The sequence below is a fragment of the Oncorhynchus mykiss genome, chromosome 17 (genome assembly GCF_057628025.1).
Source record: "Oncorhynchus mykiss isolate SJ-2025 chromosome 17, ASM5762802v1, whole genome shotgun sequence".
NCBI lineage: Eukaryota > Metazoa > Chordata > Actinopteri > Salmoniformes > Salmonidae > Oncorhynchus > Oncorhynchus mykiss.
The window spans coordinates 63,426,298-63,450,904 of NC_143038.1; the positions used below are offsets into that span (position 1 = coordinate 63,426,298).

The 24,607-nt window shown below is 47.7% G+C and overlaps 1 protein-coding gene across 1 annotated transcript in view; it reads right to left on the minus strand.

Annotated features, from left to right (window-relative positions):
* Window positions 1-24,607, minus strand: part of LOC110494676 (guanine nucleotide-binding protein G(t) subunit alpha) — a 29,887-nt gene that overhangs the window by 2,001 nt on the left and 3,279 nt on the right. The window contains exons 2-6 of the mRNA XM_090206282.1: window positions 3,994-4,036; window positions 3,754-3,895; window positions 3,247-3,404; window positions 2,678-2,806; window positions 2,362-2,491 (exon numbers count right to left, since the gene is read on the minus strand). Of these exons, the coding sequence (XP_090062408.1) occupies window positions 2,362-2,491; window positions 2,678-2,806; window positions 3,247-3,404; window positions 3,754-3,895; window positions 3,994-4,036 (602 nt within the window). The remainder of the gene's footprint in view (window positions 1-2,361; window positions 2,492-2,677; window positions 2,807-3,246; window positions 3,405-3,753; window positions 3,896-3,993; window positions 4,037-24,607) is intronic.

Here is a 24,607-nt window from a genome sequence, read left to right on the forward strand (position 1 = left end):
TGTCTATGATGATGATATCTCACCACTTCATCCTACAGCAACTACCTCAATCTAGTGTCTATGATGATGATGCTGATATCTCACCACTTAATCCTACAGCAACTACCTCAATCTAGTGTCTATGATGATGATGATGATATCTCACCACTTCATCCTACAGTGACTCCTTCAATCTAGTGTCTATGATGATGATATCTCACCACTTCATCCTACAGCGACTCCTTCAATCTAGTGTCTATGATGATGATGATGATATCTCACCACTTCATCCTACAGTGACTCCTTCAATCTAGTGTCTATGATGATGATATCTCACCACTTCATCCTACAGCAACTACCTCAATCTAGTGTCTATGATGATGATGATGATATCTCACCACTTCATCCTACAGTGACTCCTTCAATCTAGTGTCTATGATGATGATATCTCACCACTTCATCCTACAGTGACTCCTTTAATCTAGTGTTTATGATGATATCTCACCACTTCATCCTACAGCAACTACCTCAATCTAGTGTCTATGATGATATCTCACCACTTCATCCTACAGTGACTCCTTCAATATAGTGTCTATGATGATGATATCTCACCACTTCATCCTACAGCGACACCTTCAATCTAGTGTCTATGATGATGATGCTGATATCTCACCACTTCATCCTACAGTGACTCCTTTAATCTAGTGTTTATGATGATATCTCACCACTTCATCCTACAGCGACTACCTCAATCTAGTGTCTATGATGATGATGATGATATCTCACCACTTCGTCCTACAGCGACTCCTTCAATCTAGTGTCTATGATGATGATATCTCACCACTTCATCCTACAGCGACTACCTCAATCTAGTGTCTATGATGATGATGCTGATATCTCACCACTTCATCCTACAGTGACTCCTTTAATCTAGTGACTATGATGATGATGCTGATATCTCACCACTTCATCCTACAGTGACTCCTTTAATCTAGTGTCTATGATGATGATGCTGATATCTCACCACTTCATCCTACAGTGACTCCTTTAATCTAGTGACTATGATGATGATGATGATATCTCACCACTTCATCCTACAGCGACTACCTCAATCTAGTGTCTATGATGATGATGATGATATCTCACCACTTCGTCCTACAGCGACTCCTTCAATCTAGTGTCTATGATGATGATATCTCACCACTTCATCCTACAGCGACTACCTCAATCTAGTGTCTATGATGATGATGCTGATATCTCACCACTTCATCCTACAGTGACTCCTTTAATCTAGTGACTATGATGATGATGCTGATATCTCACCACTTCATCCTACAGTGACTCCTTTAATCTAGTGTCTATGATGATGATGCTGATATCTCACCACTTCATCCTACAGTGACTCCTTTAATCTAGTGACTATGATGATGATGATGATATCTCACCACTTCATCCTACAGTGACTCCTTCGATCTAGTGTCTATGATGATGATATCTCACCACTTCATCCTACAGCGACTCCTTCAATCTAGTGTCTATGATGATGATGCTGATATCTCACCACTTCATCCTACAGCGACTACCTCAATCTAGTGTCTATGATGATGATGCTGATATCTCACCACTTCATCCTACAGTGACTCATTTAATCTAGTGACTATGATGATGATGCTGATATCTCACCACTTCATCCTACAGTGACTCCTTTAATCTAGTGTCTATGATGATGATGCTGATATCTCACCACTTCGTCCTACATTGACTCCTTTAATCTAGTGACTATGATGATGATGATGATATCTCACCACTTCATCCTACAGTGACTCCTTCGATCTAGTGTCTATGATGATGATATCTCACCACTTCATCCTACAGCGACTCCTTCAATCTAGTGTCTATGATGATGATGCTGATATCTCACCACTTCATCCTACAGTGACTCCTTTAATCTAGTGTTTATGATGATGATATCTCACCACTTCATCCTACAGCGACTACCTCAATCTAGTGTCTATGATGATGATGCTGATATCTCACCACTTCATCCTACAGTGACTCCTTTAATCTAGTGTCTATGATGCTGATATCTCACCACTTCATCCTACAGCGAGTCCTTCAATCTAGTGTCTATGATGATATCTCACCACTTCATCCTACAGCGACTACCTCAATCTAGTGTCTATGATGATGATGCTGATATCTCACCACTTCATCCTACAGTGACTACCTCAATCTAGTGTCTATGATGATATCTCACCACTTCGTCCTACAGCGACTCCTTTAATCTAGTGTCTATGATGATGATGATGATATCTCACCACTTCGTCCTACAGCGACTCCTTTAATCTAGTGTCTATGATGATGATGATGCTGATATCTCACCACTTCGTCATCCTCCACCAGCACCATGTCGTAGGCGCTCAGAGCAGCGATGAAGATAATACAGGTCACTCCCTCAAAACAGTGGATCCATTTCTTCCTCTCTGAGCGCTGGCCGCCCACGTCAAACATCCTGCAGGACAGCGAGAGAGAGACAGATGTCAATGTTGATCGCCAATGTTATTACTATATTATTACAATGGTCATCTAAGCTCATTCGATTTCTTAAAGATAATTGTTGCTTTTCAATGTTTTTGTGATTCTGATCAATGGGGATTAATGCGGGTATAATGGTCTTGCGTTGTGTTTGTAGCCTCACCTGAAGTTGAGATCTTTTAAGCCGAACTGGGTCTCTATGATACCAGTGGTCTTTACCCTGGATCGCAACATGTCCTGTTCAGTGGGGATATATCCAGGCTGGACCAGCCTCTCCAAGTCATTCAGATAGCTACGTGGGACACCGAGAGAGAGAGTGGTTACTTCCTACTCAGTAGGGGTATATCCAGGCTGGACCAGCGACTCCAAGTCATTCAGAAAGCTAGGTGGGACATAGTGAGGTTATATCCTGCTCAGTGAGGATATATCCAGCCTCAGATAGTTAGCTGGGACACGGAGAGAGTGGTTATGAAAAACAACCTACCTTAATCTGGTTCATCAACAGACTAGTAAGAGAGAACAAAGCTCTTAGGTGCTAGTTTCCCAGACACATACCCTGGTCCTGGACTAAAAAGCATTCACAATGGAGATCCTACATTCAAAGAGCGTTTTAGTCCAGGATTTAACTTAATGTGTGTCTGGGAAACAAGCCCTTTGTGGATATGATGGTGTGCTGTCATGGTGAAAAGGGAACGGGGATGGGGTTGGTCCAGTCCAGGAGAGTGAACCTACTATCCAGCAGAGTCGTTAAGCTGGTACTCAGAGGCCCTGTCGTAGCATGCCTGGATGCCAGTGTCCTTCCACAGCCGGATGATGATGTCAGACAGCTCCTTGGGCATGGAGCCCTCCTCAATGGTGTCTGCTAGATGCATGAGCTTCCTGGAGTCGTCCTACAAACCAACACACGCAGACACAAGCAAGTACAAAATCATACCTCCACACTTAGATTGCGCACTATACCCAGTCTGACAAAGGAACATCATATCCCAAATAATATGATGCCTGGCTTGGTTATGTTATGTAACCATCTGTCGGAATAGTGTTCTATAGAACAGCGTTTCCCTAACTTTGTCCTGGGTGCACGGTTTGGGTTTTGCCCTAGCACTACACAGCTGATTCAAATAATCAAAGCATGATAATGAGTTGGATATTTTAGTCAGCTGTGTAGTGCTAGGGCAAAAACCAACATGTGCTCCAGGATCGAGTTTGGGAACCCTGCAGTAGACAGTCAGTAACTACCTGCTGAGCGGTGTCACCATAGCCAATGTTGAGTTGAGTCATACCCTTTACAATAGCCATGATGGACTGAAGGGTATTGCTGTAGATGATGGTGACAAACTCCATAGACTCCTCAAGAGAGTAACCATCTTGATGGATAATTCTGTTGTGAGAAAACAAGATTCCACAAATTAATTTGATTGTTGAGACACTGATCCTTTTATGACATTTAAATTGGTACAATAGAGTTACTAGACTCACTTCATCTGTTTCACGATTGTGCTCTTTCCTGATTCTCCAGCACCTATATGCACAAGTGAGGAAAACAGTACACTTATTTAGATCTCAGGTACTGTATATATAAATGACAGCCTGTGGTAGGAGACCATTATCTGGGCATGGCAAGGTCTTGGGAGGGTGTAGATCAGTCTCTATAGAAGTAGGCATCACAGTTAAAGTACCAAACATGGCCACTTGGCTGCAGTGTTAAACTATTTTAGACCTGGATTACAAAAACTAGGGGCAAACAAGGTCACAAAGTGTACTCCCTTATTCTATTTCACTTTTCTTTAACATTACTCTGCTACTATTCCCTCCATTTTCTTTCCTGACTTGTTATGGTCCTCCCTGTTGAGTTGGTGTGTACATTGGCCCACAGAGGAGCCACACAAGGGCACCAAGCTCATTACCACTGTCCTAAGCCCCTTCAAAGCTGATGTCAGGAAGAACTTTCTCTATCCCTGACCTATATTGTCACAGAGATGCAGTATGACTCACTTTGCTGCTGCACCCTCTATATCCATCATGGTTATTATTTTCTCCTGCTTCCCATCTATATCCATCATGGTTATTATTCTCTCCTGCTTCCCAACTATATCCATCATGGTTATTATTCTCTCCTGCTTCACATCTATATCCATCATGGTTATTATTCTCTCCTGCTTCCCATCTATATCCATCATGGTTATTATTCTCTCCTGCTTCCCAACTATATCCATCATGGTTATTAGTTGTCCCTGCTGCCCCTCTACAGCCATCATGGTTATTAGTTGACCCTGCTGCCCCTCTACAGCCATCATGGTTATTAGTTGACCCTGCTGCCCCTCTACAGCCATCATGGTTATTATTCTCTCCTGCTTTCCAACTATATCCATCATGGTTATTATTCTCTCCTGCTTACCATCTATATCCATCATGGTTATTAGTTGACCCTGCTGCCCCTCTACAGCCATCATGGTTATTAGTTGACCCTGCTGGCCCTCTACAGCCATCATGGTTATTAGTTGAACCTGCTGCCCCTCTACAGCCATCATGGTTATTAGTTGACCCTGCTGCCCCTCTATAGCCATCATGGTTATTAATTGACCCTGCTGCCCCTCTACAGCCATCATGGTTATTAGTTGACCCTGCTGTCCCTCTACAGCCATCATGGTTATTAGTTGGCCATGCTGCTCCTCTACAGCCATCATGGTTATTAGTTGGCCATGCTGCTCCTCTACAGCCATCATGGTTATTAGTTGACCCTGCTGCCCCTCTACAGCCATCATGGTTATTAGTTGACCCTGCTGTCCCTCTATAGCCATCATGGTTATTAATTGACCCTGCTGCCCCTCTACAGCCATCATGGTTATTAGTTGGCCCTGCTGCCCCTCTTCAGCCATCATGGTTATTAGTTGGCCCTGCTGCCCCTCTTCAGCCATCATGGTTATTAGTTGACCCTGCTGCCCCTCTACAGTAATCATGGTTCTTAGTTGGCTCTGCTGCCCTTCTATAGCCATCATGGTTATTAGTTGACCCTGCTGTCCCTCTACCGCCATCAAAATATTAGTTGACCCTGCTGCCCCTCTATAGCCATCATGGTTATTAGTTGACCCTGCTGCCCCTCTATAGCCATCATGCTTGTTAGTTGACCCTGCTGCCACTCTACAGCCATCATGGTTATTAATTGGCCCTGCTGCCCCTCTATATCCATCATGGTTATTAGTTGGCCCTGCTGCCCCTCTACAGCCATCATGGTTATTAGTTGACCCTGCTGTCCCTCTTCAGCCATCATGGTTATTAGTTGGCCCTGCAGCCCCTCTACAGCCATCATGGTTATTAGTTGACCCTGCTGTCCCTCTACAGCCATCATGGTTATTTGTTGACCCTGCTGTCCCTCTTCAGCCATCATGGTTATTAGTTGGCCCTGCTGCCCCTCTATATCCATCATGGTTATTAGTTGACCCTGCTGCCCCTCTACAGCCATCATGGTTATTAGTTGACCCTGCTGCCCCGCTACAGCCATCATGGTTATTAGTTGACCCTGCTGCCCCTCTACTGCCATCATTGTTATTAATTGGCCCTGCTGCCCCTCTATTTCCATCATGGTTATTAGTTGAACCTGCTGCCCCTCTACAGCCATCATGGTTATTAGTTGGCCCTGCTGCCCCTCTACAGCCATCATGGTTATTAGTTGACCCTACTGTCCCTCTACAGCCATCATGGTTATTAGTTGGCCATGCTGCTCCTCTACAGCCATCATGGTTATTAGTTGACCCTGCTGCCCCTCTACAGCCATCATGGTTATTAGTTGACCCTGCTGCCCCTCTACAGCCATCATGGTTATTAGTTGACCCTGCTGTCCCTCTACAGCCATCATGGTTATTAATTGACCCTGCTGCCCCTCTACAGCCATCATGGTTATTAGTTGGCCCTGCTGCCCCTCTTCAGCCATCATGGTTATTAGTTGACCCTGCTGCCCCTCTACATCCATCATGGTTATTAGTTGGCCCTGCTGCCACTCTTCAGCCATCATGGTTATTAGTTGACCCTGCTGCCCCTCTACAGTAATCATGGGTCTTAGTTGGCTCTGCTGCCCTTCTATAGCCATCATGGTTATTAGTTGACCCTGCTGTCCCTCTACCGCCATCAAAATATTAGTTGACCCTGCTGCCCCTCTATAGCCATCATGGTTATTAGTTGACCCTGCTGCCCCTCTATAGCCATCATGCTTGTTAGTTGACCCTGCTGCCCTTCTACAGCCATCATGGTTATTAGTTGGCCCTGCTGCCTCTCTACAGCCATCATGGTTATTAGTTGACCCTGCTGCCCCTCTACAGCCATCATGGTTATTAGTTGACCCTGCTGCCCCTCTACAGCCATCATGGTTATTAATTGGCCCTGCTGCCCCTCTATATCCATCATGGTTATTAGTTGGCCCTGCTGCCCCTCTACAGCCATCATGGTTATTAGTTGACCCTGCTGTCCCTCTTCAGCCATCATGGTTATTAGTTGGCCCTGCTGCCCCTCTACAGCCATCATGGTTATTAGTTGACCCTGCTGTCCCTCTACAGCCATCATGGTTGTTAGTTGACCCTGCTGTCCCTCTTCAGCCATCATGGTTATTAGTTGGCCCTGCTGCCCCTCTACAGCCATCATGGTTATTAGTTGGCCCTGCTGCCTCTCTACAGCCATCATGGTTATTAGTTGGCCCTGCTGCCCCTCTATTTCCATCATGGTTATTAATTGGCCCTGCTGCCTCTCTACAGCCATCATGGTTATTAGTTGGCCCTGCTGCCCCTCTATTTCCATCATGGTTATTAATTGGCCCTGCTGCCCCTCTACAGCCATCATGGTTATTAGTTGACCCTGCTGTCCCTCTACAGCCATCATGGTTATTAGTTGGCCATGCTGCTCCTCTACAGCCATCATGGTTATTAGTTGACCCTGCTGCCCCTCTACAGCCATCATGGTTATTAGTTGACCCTGCTGCCCCTCTACAGCCATCATGGTTATTAGTTGACCCTGCTGTCCCTCTACAGCCATCATGGTTATTAGTTGACCCTGCTGCCCCTCTACAGCCATCATGGTTATTAGTTGGCCCTGCTGCCCTTCTTCAGCCATCATGGTTATTAGTTGGCCATGCTGCTCCTCTACAGCCATCATGGTTATTAGTTGACCCTGCTGTCCCTCTACCGCCATCAAAATATTAGTTGACCCTGCTGCCCCTCTATAGCCATCATGGTTATTAGTTGACCCTGCTGCCCCTCTATAGCCATCATGCTTGTTAGTTGACCCTGCTGCCCTTCTACAGCCATCATGGTTATTAGTTGGCCCTGCTGCCCCTCTACAGCCATCATGGTTATTAGTTGACCCTGCTGCCCCTCTACAGCCATCATGGTTATTAGTTGACCCTGCTGCCCCTCTACAGCCATCATGGTTATTAATTGGCCCTGCTGCCCCTCTATATCCATCATGGTTATTAGTTGGCCCTGCTGCCCCTCTACAGCCATCATGGTTATTAGTTGACCCTGCTGTCCCTCTTCAGCCATCATGGTTATTAGTTGGCCCTGCTGCCCCTCTACAGCCATCATGGTTATTAGTTGACCCTGCTGTCCCTCTACAGCCATCATGGTTGTTAGTTGACCCTGCTGTCCCTCTTCAGCCATCATGGTTATTAGTTGGCCCTGCTGCCCCTCTACAGCCATCATGGTTATTAGTTGGCCCTGCTGCCTCTCTACAGCCATCATGGTTATTAGTTGGCCCTGCTGCCCCTCTATTTCCATCATGGTTATTAATTGGCCCTGCTGCCTCTCTACAGCCATCATGGTTATTAGTTGGCCCTGCTGCCCCTCTATTTCCATCATGGTTATTAATTGGCCCTGCTGCCCCTCTACAGCCATCATGGTTATTAGTTGACCCTGCTGTCCCTCTACAGCCATCATGGTTATTAGTTGGCCATGCTGCTCCTCTACAGCCATCATGGTTATTAGTTGACCCTGCTGCCCCTCTACAGCCATCATGGTTATTAGTTGACCCTGCTGCCCCTCTACAGCCATCATGGTTATTAGTTGACCCTGCTGTCCCTCTACAGCCATCATGGTTATTAGTTGACCCTGCTGCCCCTCTACAGCCATCATGGTTATTAGTTGGCCCTGCTGCCCTTCTTCAGCCATCATGGTTATTAGTTGGCCATGCTGCTCCTCTACAGCCATCATGGTTATTAGTTGACCCTGCTGCCCCTCTACAGCCATCATGGTTATTAGTTGACCCTGCTGCCCCTCTACAGCCATCATGGTTATTAGTTGACCCTGCTGTCCCTCTACAGCCATCATGGTTATTAGTTGACCCTGCTGCCCCTCTACAGCCATCATGGTTATTAGTTGGCTCTGCTGCCCTTCTATAGCCATCATGGTTATTAGTTGACCCTGCTGTCCGTCTACCGCCATCAAAATATTAGTTGACCCTGCTGCCCCTCTATAGCCATCATGGTTATTAGTTGACCCTGCTGCCCCTCTATAGCCATCATGCTTGTTAGTTGACCCTGCTGCCCTTCTACAGCCATCATGGTTATTAGTTGGCCCTGCTGCCCCTCTACAGCCATCATGGTTATTAGTTGACCCTGCTGCCCCTCTACAGCCATCATGGTTATTAGTTGACCCTGCTGCCCCTCTACAGCCATCATGGTTATTAATTGGCCCTGCTGCCCCTCTATATCCATCATGGTTATTAGTTGGCCCTGCTGCCCCTCTACAGCCATCATGGTTATTAGTTGACCCTGCTGTCCCTCTTCAGCCATCATGGTTATTAGTTGGCCCTGCTGCCCCTCTACAGCCATCATGGTTATTAGTTGACCCTGCTGTCCCTCTACAGCCATCATGGTTGTTAGTTGACCCTGCTGTCCCTCTTCAGCCATCATGGTTATTAGTTGGCCCTGCTGCCCCTCTCCTGCCATCATGGTTATTAGTTGACCCTGCTGCCCCTCTATATCCATCATGGTTATTAGTTGACCCTGCTGCCCCTCTACAGCCATCATGGTTATTAGTTGACCCTGCTGCCCCTCTACAGCCATCATGGTTATTAGTTGGCCCTGCTGCCTCTCTACAGCCATCATGGTTATTAGTTGGCCCTGCTGCCCCTCTATTTCCATCATGGTTATTAATTGGCCCTGCTGCCCCTCTATATCCATCATGGTTATTAGTTGAACCTGCTGCCCCTCTACAGCCATGATGGTTATTAGTTGACCCTGCTGCCCTTCTACAGCCATCATAGCTATTAGTTGACCCTGCTGCCCCTCCACAGTCATCATGGTTATTAGTTTACCCTGCTGCCCCTCGGCAGCCATCATGGTTTTTAGTTGGCCCTGCTGCCCCTCTCCTGCCATCATGGTTATTAGTTGACCCTGCTGCCCCTCTACAGCCATCATGGTTATTAGTTGACCCTGCTGCCTCTCTACAGCCAACATGGTTATTAGTTGGCCCTGCTGCCCCTCTATTTCCATCATGGTTATTAATTGGCCCTGCTGCCCCTCTATATCCATCATGGTTATTAGTTGAACCTGCTGCCCCTCTACAGCCATCATGGTTATAAATTGGCCCTGCTGCCCCTCCATATCCATCATGGTTATTAGTTGACCCTGCTGCCCCTCTATTTCCATCATGGTTATTATTCTCTCCTGCTGCCCTTCTGCAGCCATCATGGTTATTAGTTGGCCTTGCTGCCCCTCTAATTTCATCATGGTTATTATTCTCTCCTGCTGCCCTTCTACAGCCATCATGGTTATTAGTTGGCCCTGCTGCCCCTCTATTTCCATCATGGTTATTATTCTCTCCTGCTGCCCTTCTACAGCCATCATGGTTATTAGTTGGCCCTGCTGCCCCTCTACAGCCATCATGGTTATTAGTTGACCCTGCTGCCCCTCTACAGCCATAATGGTTATTAGTTGACCCTGCTGCCCCTCTTCAGCCATCATGGTTATTAGTTGGCCCTGCTGCCCCTCTCCTGCCATCATGGTTATTAGTTGACCCTGCTGCCCCTCTATAGCCATCATGGTTATTAGTTGACCCTGCTGCCCCTCTACAGCCATCATGGTTATTAGTTGACCCTGCTGCCTCTCTACAGCCAACATGGTTATTAGTTGGCCCTGCTGCCCCTCTATTTCCATCATGGTTATTAATTGGCCCTGCTGCCCCTCTATATCCATCATGGTTATTAGTTGAACCTGCTGCCCCTCTACAGCCATCATGGTTATAAATTGGCCCTGCTGCCCCTCCATATCCATCATGGTTATTAGTTGACCCTGCTGCCCCTCTATATCCATCATGGTTATTAGTTGAACCTGCTGCCCCTCCACAGTCATCATGGTTATTAGTTGACCCTGCTGCCCCTCGGCAGCCATCATGGTTTTTAGTTGGCCCTGCTGCCTCTCTACAGCCATCATGGTTATTAGTTGGCCCTGCTGCCCCTCTTCTTCCATCATGGTTATTATTCTCTCCTGCTGCCCTTCTACAGCCATCATGGTTATTAGTTGGCCCTGCTGCCCCTCTACAGCCATCAAGGTTATTAGTTGAACCTGCTGCCCCTCTACAGCCATCATGGTTATTAGTTGACCCTGCTGTCCCTCTTCAGCCATCATGGTTATTAGTTGGCCCTGCTGCCCCTCTACAGCCATCATGGTTATTAGTTGACCCTGCTGACCCTCTACAGCCATCATGGTTATTAGTTGACCCTGCTGTCCCTCTTCAGCCATCATGGTTATTAGTTGGCCCTGCTGCCCTTCTCCTGCCATGATGGTTATTAGTTTACCCTGCTGCCCCTCTATAGCCATCATGGTTATTAGATGACCCTGCTGCCCCTCTACAGCCATCATGGTTATTAGTTGACCCTGCTGCCCCTCTCCTGCCATCATGGTTATTAGTTGACCCTGCTGCCCCTCTCCTGCCATTATGGTTATTAGTTGACCCTGCTGCCCCTCTACAGCCATCATGGTTGTTAGTTGACCCTGCTGCCTCTCTACAGCCATCATGGTTATTAGTTGGCCCTGCTGCCCCTCTATTTCTATCATGGTTATTAATTGGCCCTGCTGCCCCTCTATATCCATCATGGTTATTAGTTGAACCTGCTGCCCCTCTACAGCCATCATGGTTATTAATTGGCCCTGCTGCATCTCTATATCCATCATGGTTATTAATTGGCCCTGCTGCCCCTCTATATCCATCATGGTTATTAGTTGAACACGCTGCCCCTCTACAGCCATCATGGTTATTAATTTGCCCTACTGCCCCTCTATATCCATCATGGTTATTAGTTGACCCTGCTGCCCTTCTACAGCCATCATAGCTATTAGTTGACCCTGCTGTCCCTCCACAGTCATCATGGTTATTAGTTGACCCTGCTGCCCCTCTACAGCCATCATGGTTATTAGTTGGCCCTGCTGCCCCTCTATTTCCATCATGGTTATTATTCTCTCCTGCTGCCCTTCTACAGCCATCATGGTTATTAGTTGGCCCTGCTGCCCCTCTAGAGCCATCATGGTTATTAGTTGACCCTGCTGCCCCTCTACAGCCATCATGGTTATTAGTCGACCCTGCTGCCCCTCTACAGCCAACATGGTTATTAATTGGCCCTGCTGCCCCTCCATATCCATCATGGTTATTAGTTGGCCCTGCTGCCCCTCTATATCCATCATGGTTATTAGTTGACCCTGCTGCCCCTCTATATCCATCATGGTTATTAGTTGAACCTGCTGCCCCTCTACAGCCATCATGGTTATTAGTTGACCCTGCTGCCCTTCTACAGCCATCATAGCTATTAGTTGACCCTGCTGCCCCTCTACCAGTCATCATGGTTATTAGTTGACCCTGCTGCCCCTCGGCAGCCATCATGGTTATTAGTTGGCCCTGGTGCCTCTCTTTTCAGCCATCATGGTTATTAGTTGGCCCTGCTGCTCCTCTATTTCCATCATGGTTATTATTCTCTCCTGCTGCCCTTCTAGAGCCATCATGGTTATTAGTTGGCCCTGCTGCCCCTCTACAGTCATCATTGTTATTAGTCGACCCTGCTGCCCCTCTACAGCCATCATGGTTATTAGTTGACCCTGCTGCCCCTCTATATCCATGATGGTTATTAGTTGACCCTGCTGCCCCTCTACAGCCATCATGGTTATTAGTTGACCCTGCTGCCCCTCTCCTGCCATCATGGTTATTAGTTGACCCTGCTGCCCCTCTATAGCCATCATGGTTATTAGTTGACCCTGCTGCCCCTCTACAGCCATCATGGATATTAGTTGACCCTGCTGCCTGTCTACAGCCATCATGGTTATTAGTTGGCCCTGCTGCCCCTCTATTTCCATCATGGTTATTAATTGAACCTGCTGCCCCTCTACAGCAATCATGGTTATTAATTGGCCCTGCTGCCCCTCTATATCCATCATGGTTATTAATTGGCCCTGCTGCCCCTCTATATCCATCATGGTTATTAGTTGAACCTGCTGCCCCTCTACAGCCATCATGGTTATTAATTTGCCCTACTGCCCCTCTATATCCATCATGGTTATTAGTTGACCCTGCTGCCCTTCTACAGCCATCATAGCTATTAGTTGACCCTGCTGTCCCTCCACAGTCATCATGGTTATTAGTTGACCCTGCTGCCCCTCTACAGCCATCATGGTTATTAGTTGACCCTGCTGCCCTTCTACAGCCATCATAGCTATTAGTTGACCCTGCTGTCCCTCCACAGTCATCATGGTTATTAGTTGACCCTGCTGCCCCTCGGCAGCCATCATGGTTTTTAGTTGGCCCTGCTGCCTCTCTACAGCCATCATGGTTATTAGTTGGCCCTGCTGCCCCTCTATTTCCATCATGGTTATTATTCTCTCCTGCTGCCCTTCTACAGCCATCTTGGTTATTAGTTGGCCCTGCTGCCCCTCTATTTCCATCATGGTTATTATTCTCTCCTGCTGCCCTTCTACAGCCATCATGGTTATTAGTTGACCCTGCTGCCCCTCTACAGCCATCATGGTTATTAGTTGGCCCTTCTGCCTCTCTACAGCCATCATGGTTATTATTTGGCCCTGCTGCCCCTCTATTTCCATCATGGTTATTAATTGGCCCTGCTGCCCTTCTACAGCCATCATAGCTATTAGTTGACCCTGCTGCCCCTCCACAGTCATCATGGTTATTAGTTGACCCTGCTGCCCCTCTGCTGCCATCATGGTTATTAGTTGGCCCTACTGCCTCTCTACAGCCATAATGGTTATTAGTTGGCCCTGCTGCTCCTCTATTTCCATCATGGTTATTAATTGGCCCTGCTGCCCCTCTATATCCATCATGGTTATTAGTTGAACCTGCTGCCCCTCTACAGCCATGATGGTTATTAGTTGACCCTGCTGCCCTTCTACAGCCATCATAGCTATTAGTTGACCCTGCTGCCCCTCCACAGTCATCATGGTTATTAGTTGACCCTGCTGCCCCTCGGCAGCCATCATGGTTTTTAGTTGGCCCTGCTGCCCCTCTCCTGCCATCATGGTTATTAGTTGACCCTGCTGCCCCTCTATAGCCATCATGGTTATTAGTTGACCCTGCTGCCCCTCTACAGCCGTCATGGTTATTAGTTGACCCTGCTGCCTCTCTACAGCCAACATGGTTATTAGTTGGCCCTGCTGCCCCTCTATTTCCATCATGGTTATTAATTGGCCCTGCTGCCCCTCTATATCCATCATGGTTATTAGTTGAACCTGCTGCCCCTCTACAGCCATCATGGTTATTAATTGGCCCTGCTGCCCCTCTATATCCATCATGGTTATTAGTTGACCCTGCTGCCCCTCTATATCCATCATGGTTATTAGTTGAACCTGCTGCCCCTGTACAGCCATCATGGTTATTAGTTGACCCTGCTGCCCTTCTACAGCCATCATAGCTATTAGTTGACCCTGCTGCCACTCGGCAGCCATCATGGTTATTAGTTGGCCCTGGTGCCTCTCTACAGCCATCATGGTTATTAGTTGGCCTTGCTGCCCCTCTATTTCCATCATGGTTATTATTCTCTCCTGCTGCCCTTCTACAGCCATCATGGTTATTAGTTGGCCCTGCTGCCCCTCTACAGCCATCATGTCACGTTCTGACCTTGATTTTCCGTTGTTTTGTATTTATTTAGTTGGTCAGGGCGTGAGTTGGGTGGGCAGTCTATGTTTGTTTTTCTATGTTTTGGGGCATTTCTATGTTTTCGGCCTAGTATGGTTCTCAATCAGAGGCAGGTGTCATTAGTGGTCTCTGATTGAGAATCATACTTAGGTAGCCTGGGTTTCACTGTGTTTGTGGTTGATTGTTCCTGTCACTGTGTTTGTTGTCACAGGATAGGCTGTATAGGTTTTTCACGTTCCGTTTGATGTTTTGTAGATTTATGTTATTTCATGTATCGTTAATTTTCCATTAAAGAACATGAGTAACCACCACGCTGCTTTTTGATCCGCTTCTCCTTCTACAGACGAACGTCGTTACACATCATGGTTATTAGTTGAACCTGCTGCCCCTCTACAGCCATCATGGTTATTAGTTGACCCTGCTGCCCTTCTACAGCCATCATAGTTATTAGTTGACCCTGCTGCCCCTCCACAGTCATCATGGTTATTAGTTGACCCTGCTGCCCCTCTGCTGCCATCATGGTTATTAGTTGGCCCTACTGCCTCTCTACAGCCATCATGGTTATTAGTTGGCCCTGCTGCTCCTCTATTTCCATCATGGTTATTAATTGGCCCTGCTGCCCCTCTATATCCATCATGGTTATTAGTTGAACCTGCTGCCCCTCTACAGCCATCATGGTTATTAATTGGCCCTGCTGCCCCTCTATATCCATCATGGTTATTAGTTGACCCTGCTGCCCCTCTATATCCATCATGGTTATTAGTTGAACCTGCTGCCCCTCTACAGCCATCATGGTTATTAGTTGACCCTGCTGCCCTTCTACAGCCATCATAGCTATTAGTTGACCCTGCTGTCCCTCCACAGTCATCATGGTTATTAGTTGACCCTGCTGCCCCTCTGCAGCCATCATGGTTTTCAGTTGGCCCTGCTGCCTCTCTACAGCCATCATGGTTATTAGTTGGCCCTGCTGCCTCTCTATTTCCATCATGGTTATTATTCTCTCCTGCTGCACTTCTACAGCCATCATGGTTATTAGTTGGCCCTGCTGCCCCTCTATTTCCATCATGGTTATTATTCTCTCCTGCTGCCCCTCTACAGCCATCATGGTTATTAGTTGGCCCTGCTGCCCCTCTCCTGCCATCATGGTTATTAGTTGACCCTGCTGCCCCTCTACAGCCATCATGGTTATTAGTTGGCCCTGCTGCATCTCTACAGCCATCATGGTTATTAGTTGGCCCTGCTGCCCCTCTATTTCCATCATGGTTATTAATTGGCCCTGCTGCCCTTCTACAGCCATCATAGCTATTAGTTGACCCTGCTGCCCCTCCACAGTCATCATGGTTATTAGTTGACCCTGCTGCCCCTCTGCTGCCATCATGGTTATTAGTTGGCCCTACTGCCTCTCTACAGCCATCATGGTTATTAGTTGGCCCTGCTGCTCCTCTATTTCCATCATGGTTATTAATTGGCCCTGCTGCCCCTCTATATCCATCATGGTTATTAGTTGAACCTGCTGCCCCTCTACAGCCATCATGGTTATTAATTGGCCCTGCTGCCCCTCTATATCCATCATGGTTATTAGTTGACCCTGCTGCCCCTCTACAGCCATCATGGTTATTAATTGGCCCTGCTGCCCCTCTATATCCATCATGGTTATTAGTTGACCCTGCTGCCCCTCTATATCCATCATGGTTATTAGTTGAACCTGCTGCCCCTCTACAGCCATCATGGTTATTAGTTGACCCTGCTGCCCTTCTACAGCCATCATGGCTATTAGTTGACCCTGCTGTCCCTCCACAGTCATCATGGTTATTAGTTGACCCTGCTGCCCCTTGGCAGCCATCATGGTTTTTAGTTGGCCCTGCTGCCTCTCTACAGCCATCATGGTTATTAGTTGGCCCTGCTGCCCCTCTATTTCCATCATGGTTATTATTCTCTCCTGCTGCACTTCTACAGCCATCATGGTTATTAGTTGGCCTTGCTGCCCCTCTATTTTCATCATGGTTATTATTCTCTCCTGCTGCACTTCTACAGCCATCATGGTTATTAGTTGGCCCTGCTGCCCATCTATTTTCATCATGGTTATTATTCTCTCCTGCTGCCCTTCTACAGCCATCATGGTTATTAGTTGGCCCTGCTGCCCCTCTATTTCAGTCATGGTTATTAGTTGACCCTGCTGCCCCTCTATATCCATCATGGTTATTAGTTGAACCTGCTGCCCCTCTACAGCCATCATGGTTATTAGTTGACCCTGCTGCCCTTCTACAGCCATCATGGCTATTAGTTGACCCTGCTGTCCCTCCACAGTCATCATGGTTATTAGTTGACCCTGCTGCCCCTCCGCAGCCATCATGGTTTTTAGTTGGCCCTGCTGCCTCTCTACAGCCATCATGGTTATTAGTTGGCCCTGCTGCCCCTCTATTTTCATCATGGTTATTATTCTCTCCTGCTGCCCTTCTACAGCCATCATGGTTATTAGTTGGCCCTGCTGCATCTCTACAGCCATCATGGTTATTAGTTGGCCCTGCTGCCCCTCTATTTCCATCATGGTTATTAATTGGCCCTGCTGCCCTTCTACAGCCATCATAGCTATTAGTTGACCCTGCTGCCCCTCCACAGTCATCATGGTTATTAGTTGACCCTGCTGCCCCTCTGCTGCCATCATGGTTATTAGTTGGCCCTACTGCCTCTCTACAGCCATCATGGTTATTAGTTGGCCCTGCTGCTCCTCTATTTCCATCATGGTTATTAATTGGCCCTGCTGCCCCTCTATATCCATCATGGTTATTAGTTGAACCTGCTGCCCCTCTACAGCCATCATGGTTATTAATTGGCCCTGCTGCCCCTCTATATCCATCATGGTTATTAGTTGACCCTGCTGCCCCTCTACAGCCATCATGGTTATTAATTGGCCCTGCTGCCCCTCTATATCCATCATGGTTATTAGTTGACCCTGCTGCCCCTCTATATCCATCATGGTTATTAGTTGAACCTGCTGCCCCTCTACAGCCATCATGGTTATTAGTTGACCCTGCTGCCCTTCTACAGCCATCATGGCTATTAGTTGACCCTGCTGTCCCTCCACAGTCATCATGGTTATTAGTTGACCCTGCTGCCCCTCGGCAGCCATCATGGTTTTTAGTTGGCCCTGCTGCCTCTCTACAGCCATCATGGTTATTAGTTGGCCCTGCTGCCCCTCTATTTCCATCATGGTTATTATTCTCTCCTGCTGCACTTCTACAGCCATCATGGTTATTAGTTGGCCCTGCTGCCCATCTATTTTCATCATGGTTATTATTCTCTCCTGCTGCACTTCTACAGCCATCATGGTTATTAGTTGGCCCTGCTGCCCCTCTATTTCAGTCATGGTTATTAATTGGCCCTGCTGCCCTTCTACAGCCATCATAGCTATTAGTTGACCCTGCTGCCCCTCCACAGTCATCATGGTTATTAGTTGACCCTGCTGCCCCTCTGCTGCCATCATGGTTATTAGTTGGCCCTACTGCCTCTCTACAGCCATCATGGTTATTAGTTGGCCCTGCTGCTCCTCTATTTCCATCATGGTTATTAATTGGCCCTGCTGCCCCTCTATATCCATCATGGTTATTAGTTGAACCTGCTGCCCCTCTACAGCCATCGTGGTTATTAATTGGCCCTGCTGCCCCTCTATATCCATCATGGTTATTAGTTGACCCTGCTGCCCCTCTATATCCATCATGGTTATTAGTTGAACCTGCTGCCCCTCTACAGCCATCATGGTTATTAGTTGACCCTGCTGCCCTTCTACAGCCATCATAGCTATTAGTTGACCCTGCTGCCCCTCTACAGTCATCATGGTTATTAGTTGACCCTGCTGCCCCTCGGCAGCCATCATGGTTATTAGTTGCCCCTGGTGCCTCTCTACAGCCATCATGGTTATTAGTTGGCCCTGCTGCCCCTCTATATCCATCATGGTTATTATTCTCTCCTGCTGCCCTTCTACAGCCATCATGGTTATTAGTTGGCCCTGCTGCCAATCTAGAGCCATCATGGTTATTAATTGGCCCTGCTGCCCCTCCATATCCATCATGGTTATTAGTTGGCCCTGCTGCCCCTCTATATCCATCATGGTTATTAGTTGACCCTGCTGCCCCTCTATATCCATCTAGGTTATTAGTTGAACATGCTGCCCCTCTACAGCCATCATGGTTATTAGTTGACCCTGCTGCCCTTCTACAGCAATCATAGCTATTAGTTGACCCTGCTGTCCCTCCACAGTCATCATGGTTATTAGTTGACCCTGCTGCCCCTCGGCAGCCATCATGGTTTTTAGTTGGCCCTGCTGCCTCTCTACAGCCATCATGGTTATTAGTTGGCCCTGCTGCCCCTCTATTTCCATCATGGTTATTATTCTCTCCTGCTGCACTTCTACAGCCATCATGGCTATTAGTTGGCCCTGCTGCCCCTCTATTTTCATCATGGTTATTATTCTCTCCTGCTGCCCTTCTACAGCCATCATGGTTATTAGTTGGCCTTGCTGCCCCTCTATTTCCATCATGGTTATTATTCTCTCCTGCTGCCCTTCTACAGCCATCATGGTTATTAGTTGGCCCTGCTGCCCCTCTCCTGCCATCATGGTTATTAGTTGGCCCTGCTGCCCCTCTATTTCCATCATGGTTATTAATTGGCCCTGCTGCCCTTCTACAGCCATCATAGCTATTAGTTGACCCTGCTGCCCCTCCACAGTCATCATGGTTATTAGTTGACCCTGCTGCCCCTCGGCAGCCATCATGGTTTTTAGTTGGCCCTGCTGCCTCTCTACAGCCATCATGGTTATTAGTTGGCCCTGCTGCCCCTCTATTTCCATCATGGTTATTATTCTCTCCTGCTGCACTTCTACAGCCATCATGGCTATTAGTTGGCCCTGCTGCCCCTCTATTTTCATCATGGTTATTATTCTCTCCTGCTGCCTCTCTACAGCCATCATGGTTATTAGTTGGCCCTGCTGCTCCTCTATTTCCATCATGGTTATTAATTGGCCCTGCTGCCCCTCTATATCCATCATGGTTATTAGTTGAACCTGCTGCCCCTCTACAGCCATCATGGTTATTAGTTGACCCTGCTGCCCCTCGGCAGCCATCATGGTTATTAGTTGCCCCTGGTGCCTCTCTACAGCCATCATGGTTATTAGTTGGCCCTGCTGCCCCTCTATATCCATCATGGTTATTATTCTCTCCTGCTGCCCTTCTACAGCCATCATGGTTATTAGTTGGCCCTGCTGCCAATCTAGAGCCATCATGGTTATTAATTGGCCCTGCTGCCCCTCCATATCCATCATGGTTATTAGTTGGCCCTGCTGCCCCTCTATATCCATCATGGTTATTAGTTGACCCTGCTGCCCCTCTATATCCATCTAGGTTATTAGTTGAACATGCTGCCCCTCTACAGCCATCATGGTTATTAGTTGACCCTGCTGCCCTTCTACAGCAATCATAGCTATTAGTTGACCCTGCTGTCCCTCCACAGTCATCATGGTTATTAGTTGACCCTGCTGCCCCTCGGCAGCCATCATGGTTTTTAGTTGGCCCTGCTGCCTCTCTACAGCCATCATGGTTATTAGTTGGCCCTGCTGCCCCTCTATTTCCATCATGGTTATTATTCTCTCCTGCTGCACTTCTACAGCCATCATGGCTATTAGTTGGCCCTGCTGCCCCTCTATTTTCATCATGGTTATTATTCTCTCCTGCTGCCCTTCTACAGCCATCATGGTTATTAGTTGGCCTTGCTGCCCCTCTATTTCCATCATGGTTATTATTCTCTCCTGCTGCCCTTCTACAGCCATCATGGTTATTAGTTGGCCCTGCTGCCCCTCTCCTGCCATCATGGTTATTAGTTGGCCCTGCTGCCCCTCTATTTCCATCATGGTTATTAATTGGCCCTGCTGCCCTTCTACAGCCATCATAGCTATTAGTTGACCCTGCTGCCCCTCCACAGTCATCATGGTTATTAGTTGACCCTGCTGCCCCTCGGCAGCCATCATGGTTTTTACTTGGCCCTGCTGCCTCTCTACAGCCATCATGGTTATTAGTTGGCCCTGCTGCCCCTCTATTTCCATCATGGTTATTATTCTCTCCTGCTGCACTTCTACAGCCATCATGGCTATTAGTTGGCCCTGCTGCCCCTCTATTTTCATCATGGTTATTATTCTCTCCTGCTGCCTCTCTACAGCCATCATGGTTATTAGTTGGCCCTGCTGCTCCTCTATTTCCATCATGGTTATTAATTGGCCCTGCTGCCCCTCTATATCCATCATGGTTATTAGTTGAACCTGCTGCCCCTCTACAGCCATCATGGTTATTAATTGGCCCTGCTGCCCCTCTATATCCATCATGGTTATTAGTTGACCCTGCTGCCCCTCTACAGCCATCATGGTTATTAATTGGCCCTGCTGCCCCTCTATATCCATCATGGTTATTAGTTGACCCTGCTGCCCCTCTATATCCATCATGGTTATTAGTTGAACCTGCTGCCCCTCTACAGCCATCATGGTTATTAGTTGACCCTGCTGCCCTTCTACAGCCATCATGGCTATTAGTTGACCCTGCTGTCCCTCCACAGTCATCATGGTTATTAGTTGACCCTGCTGCCCCTCGGCAGCCATCATGGTTTTTAGTTGGCCCTGCTGCCTCTCTACAGCCATCATGGTTATTAGTTGGCCCTGCTGCCCCTCTATTTCCATCATGGTTATTATTCTCTCCTGCTGCACTTCTACAGCCATCATGGTTATTAGTTGGCCCTGCTGCCCATCTATTTTCATCATGGTTATTATTCTCTCCTGCTGCACTTCTACAGCCATCATGGTTATTAGTTGGCCCTGCTGCCCCTCTATTTCAGTCATGGTTATTAATTGGCCCTGCTGCCCTTCTACAGCCATCATAGCTATTAGTTGACCCTGCTGCCCCTCCACAGTCATCATGGTTATTAGTTGACCCTGCTGCCCCTCTGCTGCCATCATGGTTATTAGTTGGCCCTACTGCCTCTCTACAGCCATCATGGTTATTAGTTGGCCCTGCTGCTCCTCTATTTCCATCATGGTTATTAATTGGCCCTGCTGCCCCTCTATATCCATCATGGTTATTAGTTGAACCTGCTGCCCCTCTACAGCCATCATGGTTATTAATTGGCCCTGCTGCCCCTCTATATCCATCATGGTTATTAGTTGACCCTGCTGCCCCTCTATATCCATCATGGTTATTAGTTGAACCTGCTGCCCCTCTACAGCCATCATGGTTATTAGTTGACCCTGCTGCCCTTCTACAGCCATCATAGCTATTAGTTGACCCTGCTGCCCCTCTACAGTCATCATGGTTATTAGTTGACCCTGCTGCCCCTCGGCAGCCATCATGGTTATTAGTTGCCCCTGGTGCCTCTCTACAGCCATCATGGTTATTAGTTGGCCCTGCTGCCCCTCTATATCCATCATGGTTATTATTCTCTCCTGCTGCCCTTCTACAGCCATCATGGTTATTAGTTGGCCCTGCTGCCAATCTAGAGCCATCATGGTTATTAATTGGCCCTGCTGCCCCTCCATATCCATCATGGTTATTAGTTGGCCCTGCTGCCCCTCTATATCCATCATGGTTATTAGTTGACCCTGCTGCCCCTCTATATCCATCTAGGTTATTAGTTGAACATGCTGCCCCTCTACAGCCATCATGGTTATTAGTTGACCCTGCTGCCCTTCTACAGCAATCATAGCTATTAGTTGACCCTGCTGTCCCTCCACAGTCATCATGGTTATTAGTTGACCCTGCTGCCCCTCGGCAGCCATCATGGTTTTTAGTTGGCCCTGCTGCCTCTCTACAGCCATCATGGTTATTAGTTGGCCCTGCTGCCCCTCTATTTCCATCATGGTTATTATTCTCTCCTGCTGCACTTCTACAGCCATCATGGCTATTAGTTGGCCCTGCTGCCCCTCTATTTTCATCATGGTTATTATTCTCTCCTGCTGCCCTTCTACAGCCATCATGGTTATTAGTTGGCCTTGCTGCCCCTCTATTTCCATCATGGTTATTATTCTCTCCTGCTGCCCTTCTACAGCCATCATGGTTATTAGTTGGCCCTGCTGCCCCTCTCCTGCCATCATGGTTATTAGTTGGCCCTGCTGCCCCTCTATTTCCATCATGGTTATTAATTGGCCCTGCTGCCCTTCTACAGCCATCATAGCTATTAGTTGACCCTGCTGCCCCTCCACAGTCATCATGGTTATTAGTTGACCCTGCTGCCCCTCTGCTGCCATCATGGTTATTAGTTGGCCCTACTGCCTCTCTACAGCCATCATGGTTATTAGTTGGCCCTGCTGCTCCTCTATTTCCATCATGGTTATTAATTGGCCCTGCTGCCCCTCTATATCCATCATGGTTATTAGTTGAACCTACTGCCCCTCTACAGCCATCATGGTTATTAATTGGCCCTGCTGCCCCTCTATATCCATCATGGTTATTAGTTGACCCTGCTGCCCCTCTATATCCATCATGGTTATTAGTTGAACCTGCTGCCCCTCTACAGCCATCATGGTTATTAGTTGACCCTGCTGCCCTTCTACAGCCATCATAGCTATTAGTTGACCCTGCTGCCCCTCTACAGTCATCATGGTTATTAGTTGACCCTGCTGCCCCTCGGCAGCCATCATGGTTATTAGTTGACCCTGGTGCCTCTCTTTTCAGCCATCATGGTTATTAGTTGGCACTGCTGCCCCTCTATTTCCATCATGGTTATTATTCTCTCCTGCTGCCCTTCTACAGCCATCATGGTTATTAGTTGGTCCTGCTGCCCCTCTACAGCCATCATGGTTATTAGTTGACCCTGCTGCCCCTCTACAGCCATCATGGTTATTAGTTGGCCCTGCTGCCCCTCTATTTTTATCATGGTTATTATTCTCTCCTGCTGCCCTTCTACAGCCATCATGGTTATTAGTTGGCCCTGCTGCCCCTCTATTTCCATCATGGTTATTATTCTCTCCTGCTGCCCTTCTACAGCCATCATGGTTATTAGTTGGCCCTGCTGCCCCTCTCCTGCCATCATGGTTATTAGTTGACCCTGCTGCCCCTCTACAGCCATCATGGTTATTAGTTGGCCCTGCTGCCTCTCTACAGCCATCATGGTTATTAGTTGGCCCTGCTGCCCCTCTATTTCCATCATGGTTATTAATTGGCCCTGCTGCCCTTCTACAGCCATCATAGCTATTAGTTGACCCTGCTGCCCCTCCACAGTCATCATGGTTATTAGTTGACCCTGCTGCCCTTCTACAGCCATCATGGTTATTAGTTGGCCCTGCTGCCCCTCTACAGCCATCATGGTTATTAGTTGACCCTGCTGTCCCTCTACAGCCATCATGGTTATTAGTTGACCCTGCTGTCCCTCTTCAGCCATCATGGTTATTAGTTGGCCCTGCTGCCCCTCTATATCCGTCATGGTTATTAGTTGAACCTGCTGCCCCTCTACAGCCATCATGGTTATTAGTTGACCCTGCTGCCCTTCTACAGCCATCATAGCTATTAGTTGACCCTGCTGTCCCTCCACAGTCATCATGGTTATTAGTTGACCCTGCTGCACTTCTACAGCCATCATGGTTATTAGTTGGCCCTGCTGCCCCTCTATTTCCATCATGGTTATTATTCTCTCCTGCTGCACTTCTACAGCCATCATGGTTATTAGTTGGCCCTGCTGCCCCTCTATTTTCATCATGGTTATTATTCTCTCCTGCTGCCCTTCTACAGCCATCATGGTTATTAGTTGGCCCTGCTGCCCCTCTATTTCCATCATGGTTATTATTCTCTCCTGCTGCACTTCTACAGCCATCATGGTTATTAGTTGGCCCTGCTGCCCCTCTATTTCCATCATGGTTATTATACTCTCCTGCTGCCCTTCTACAGCCATCATGGTTATTAGTTGGCCCTGCTGCCCCTCTACAGCCATCATGGTTATTAGTTGGCCCT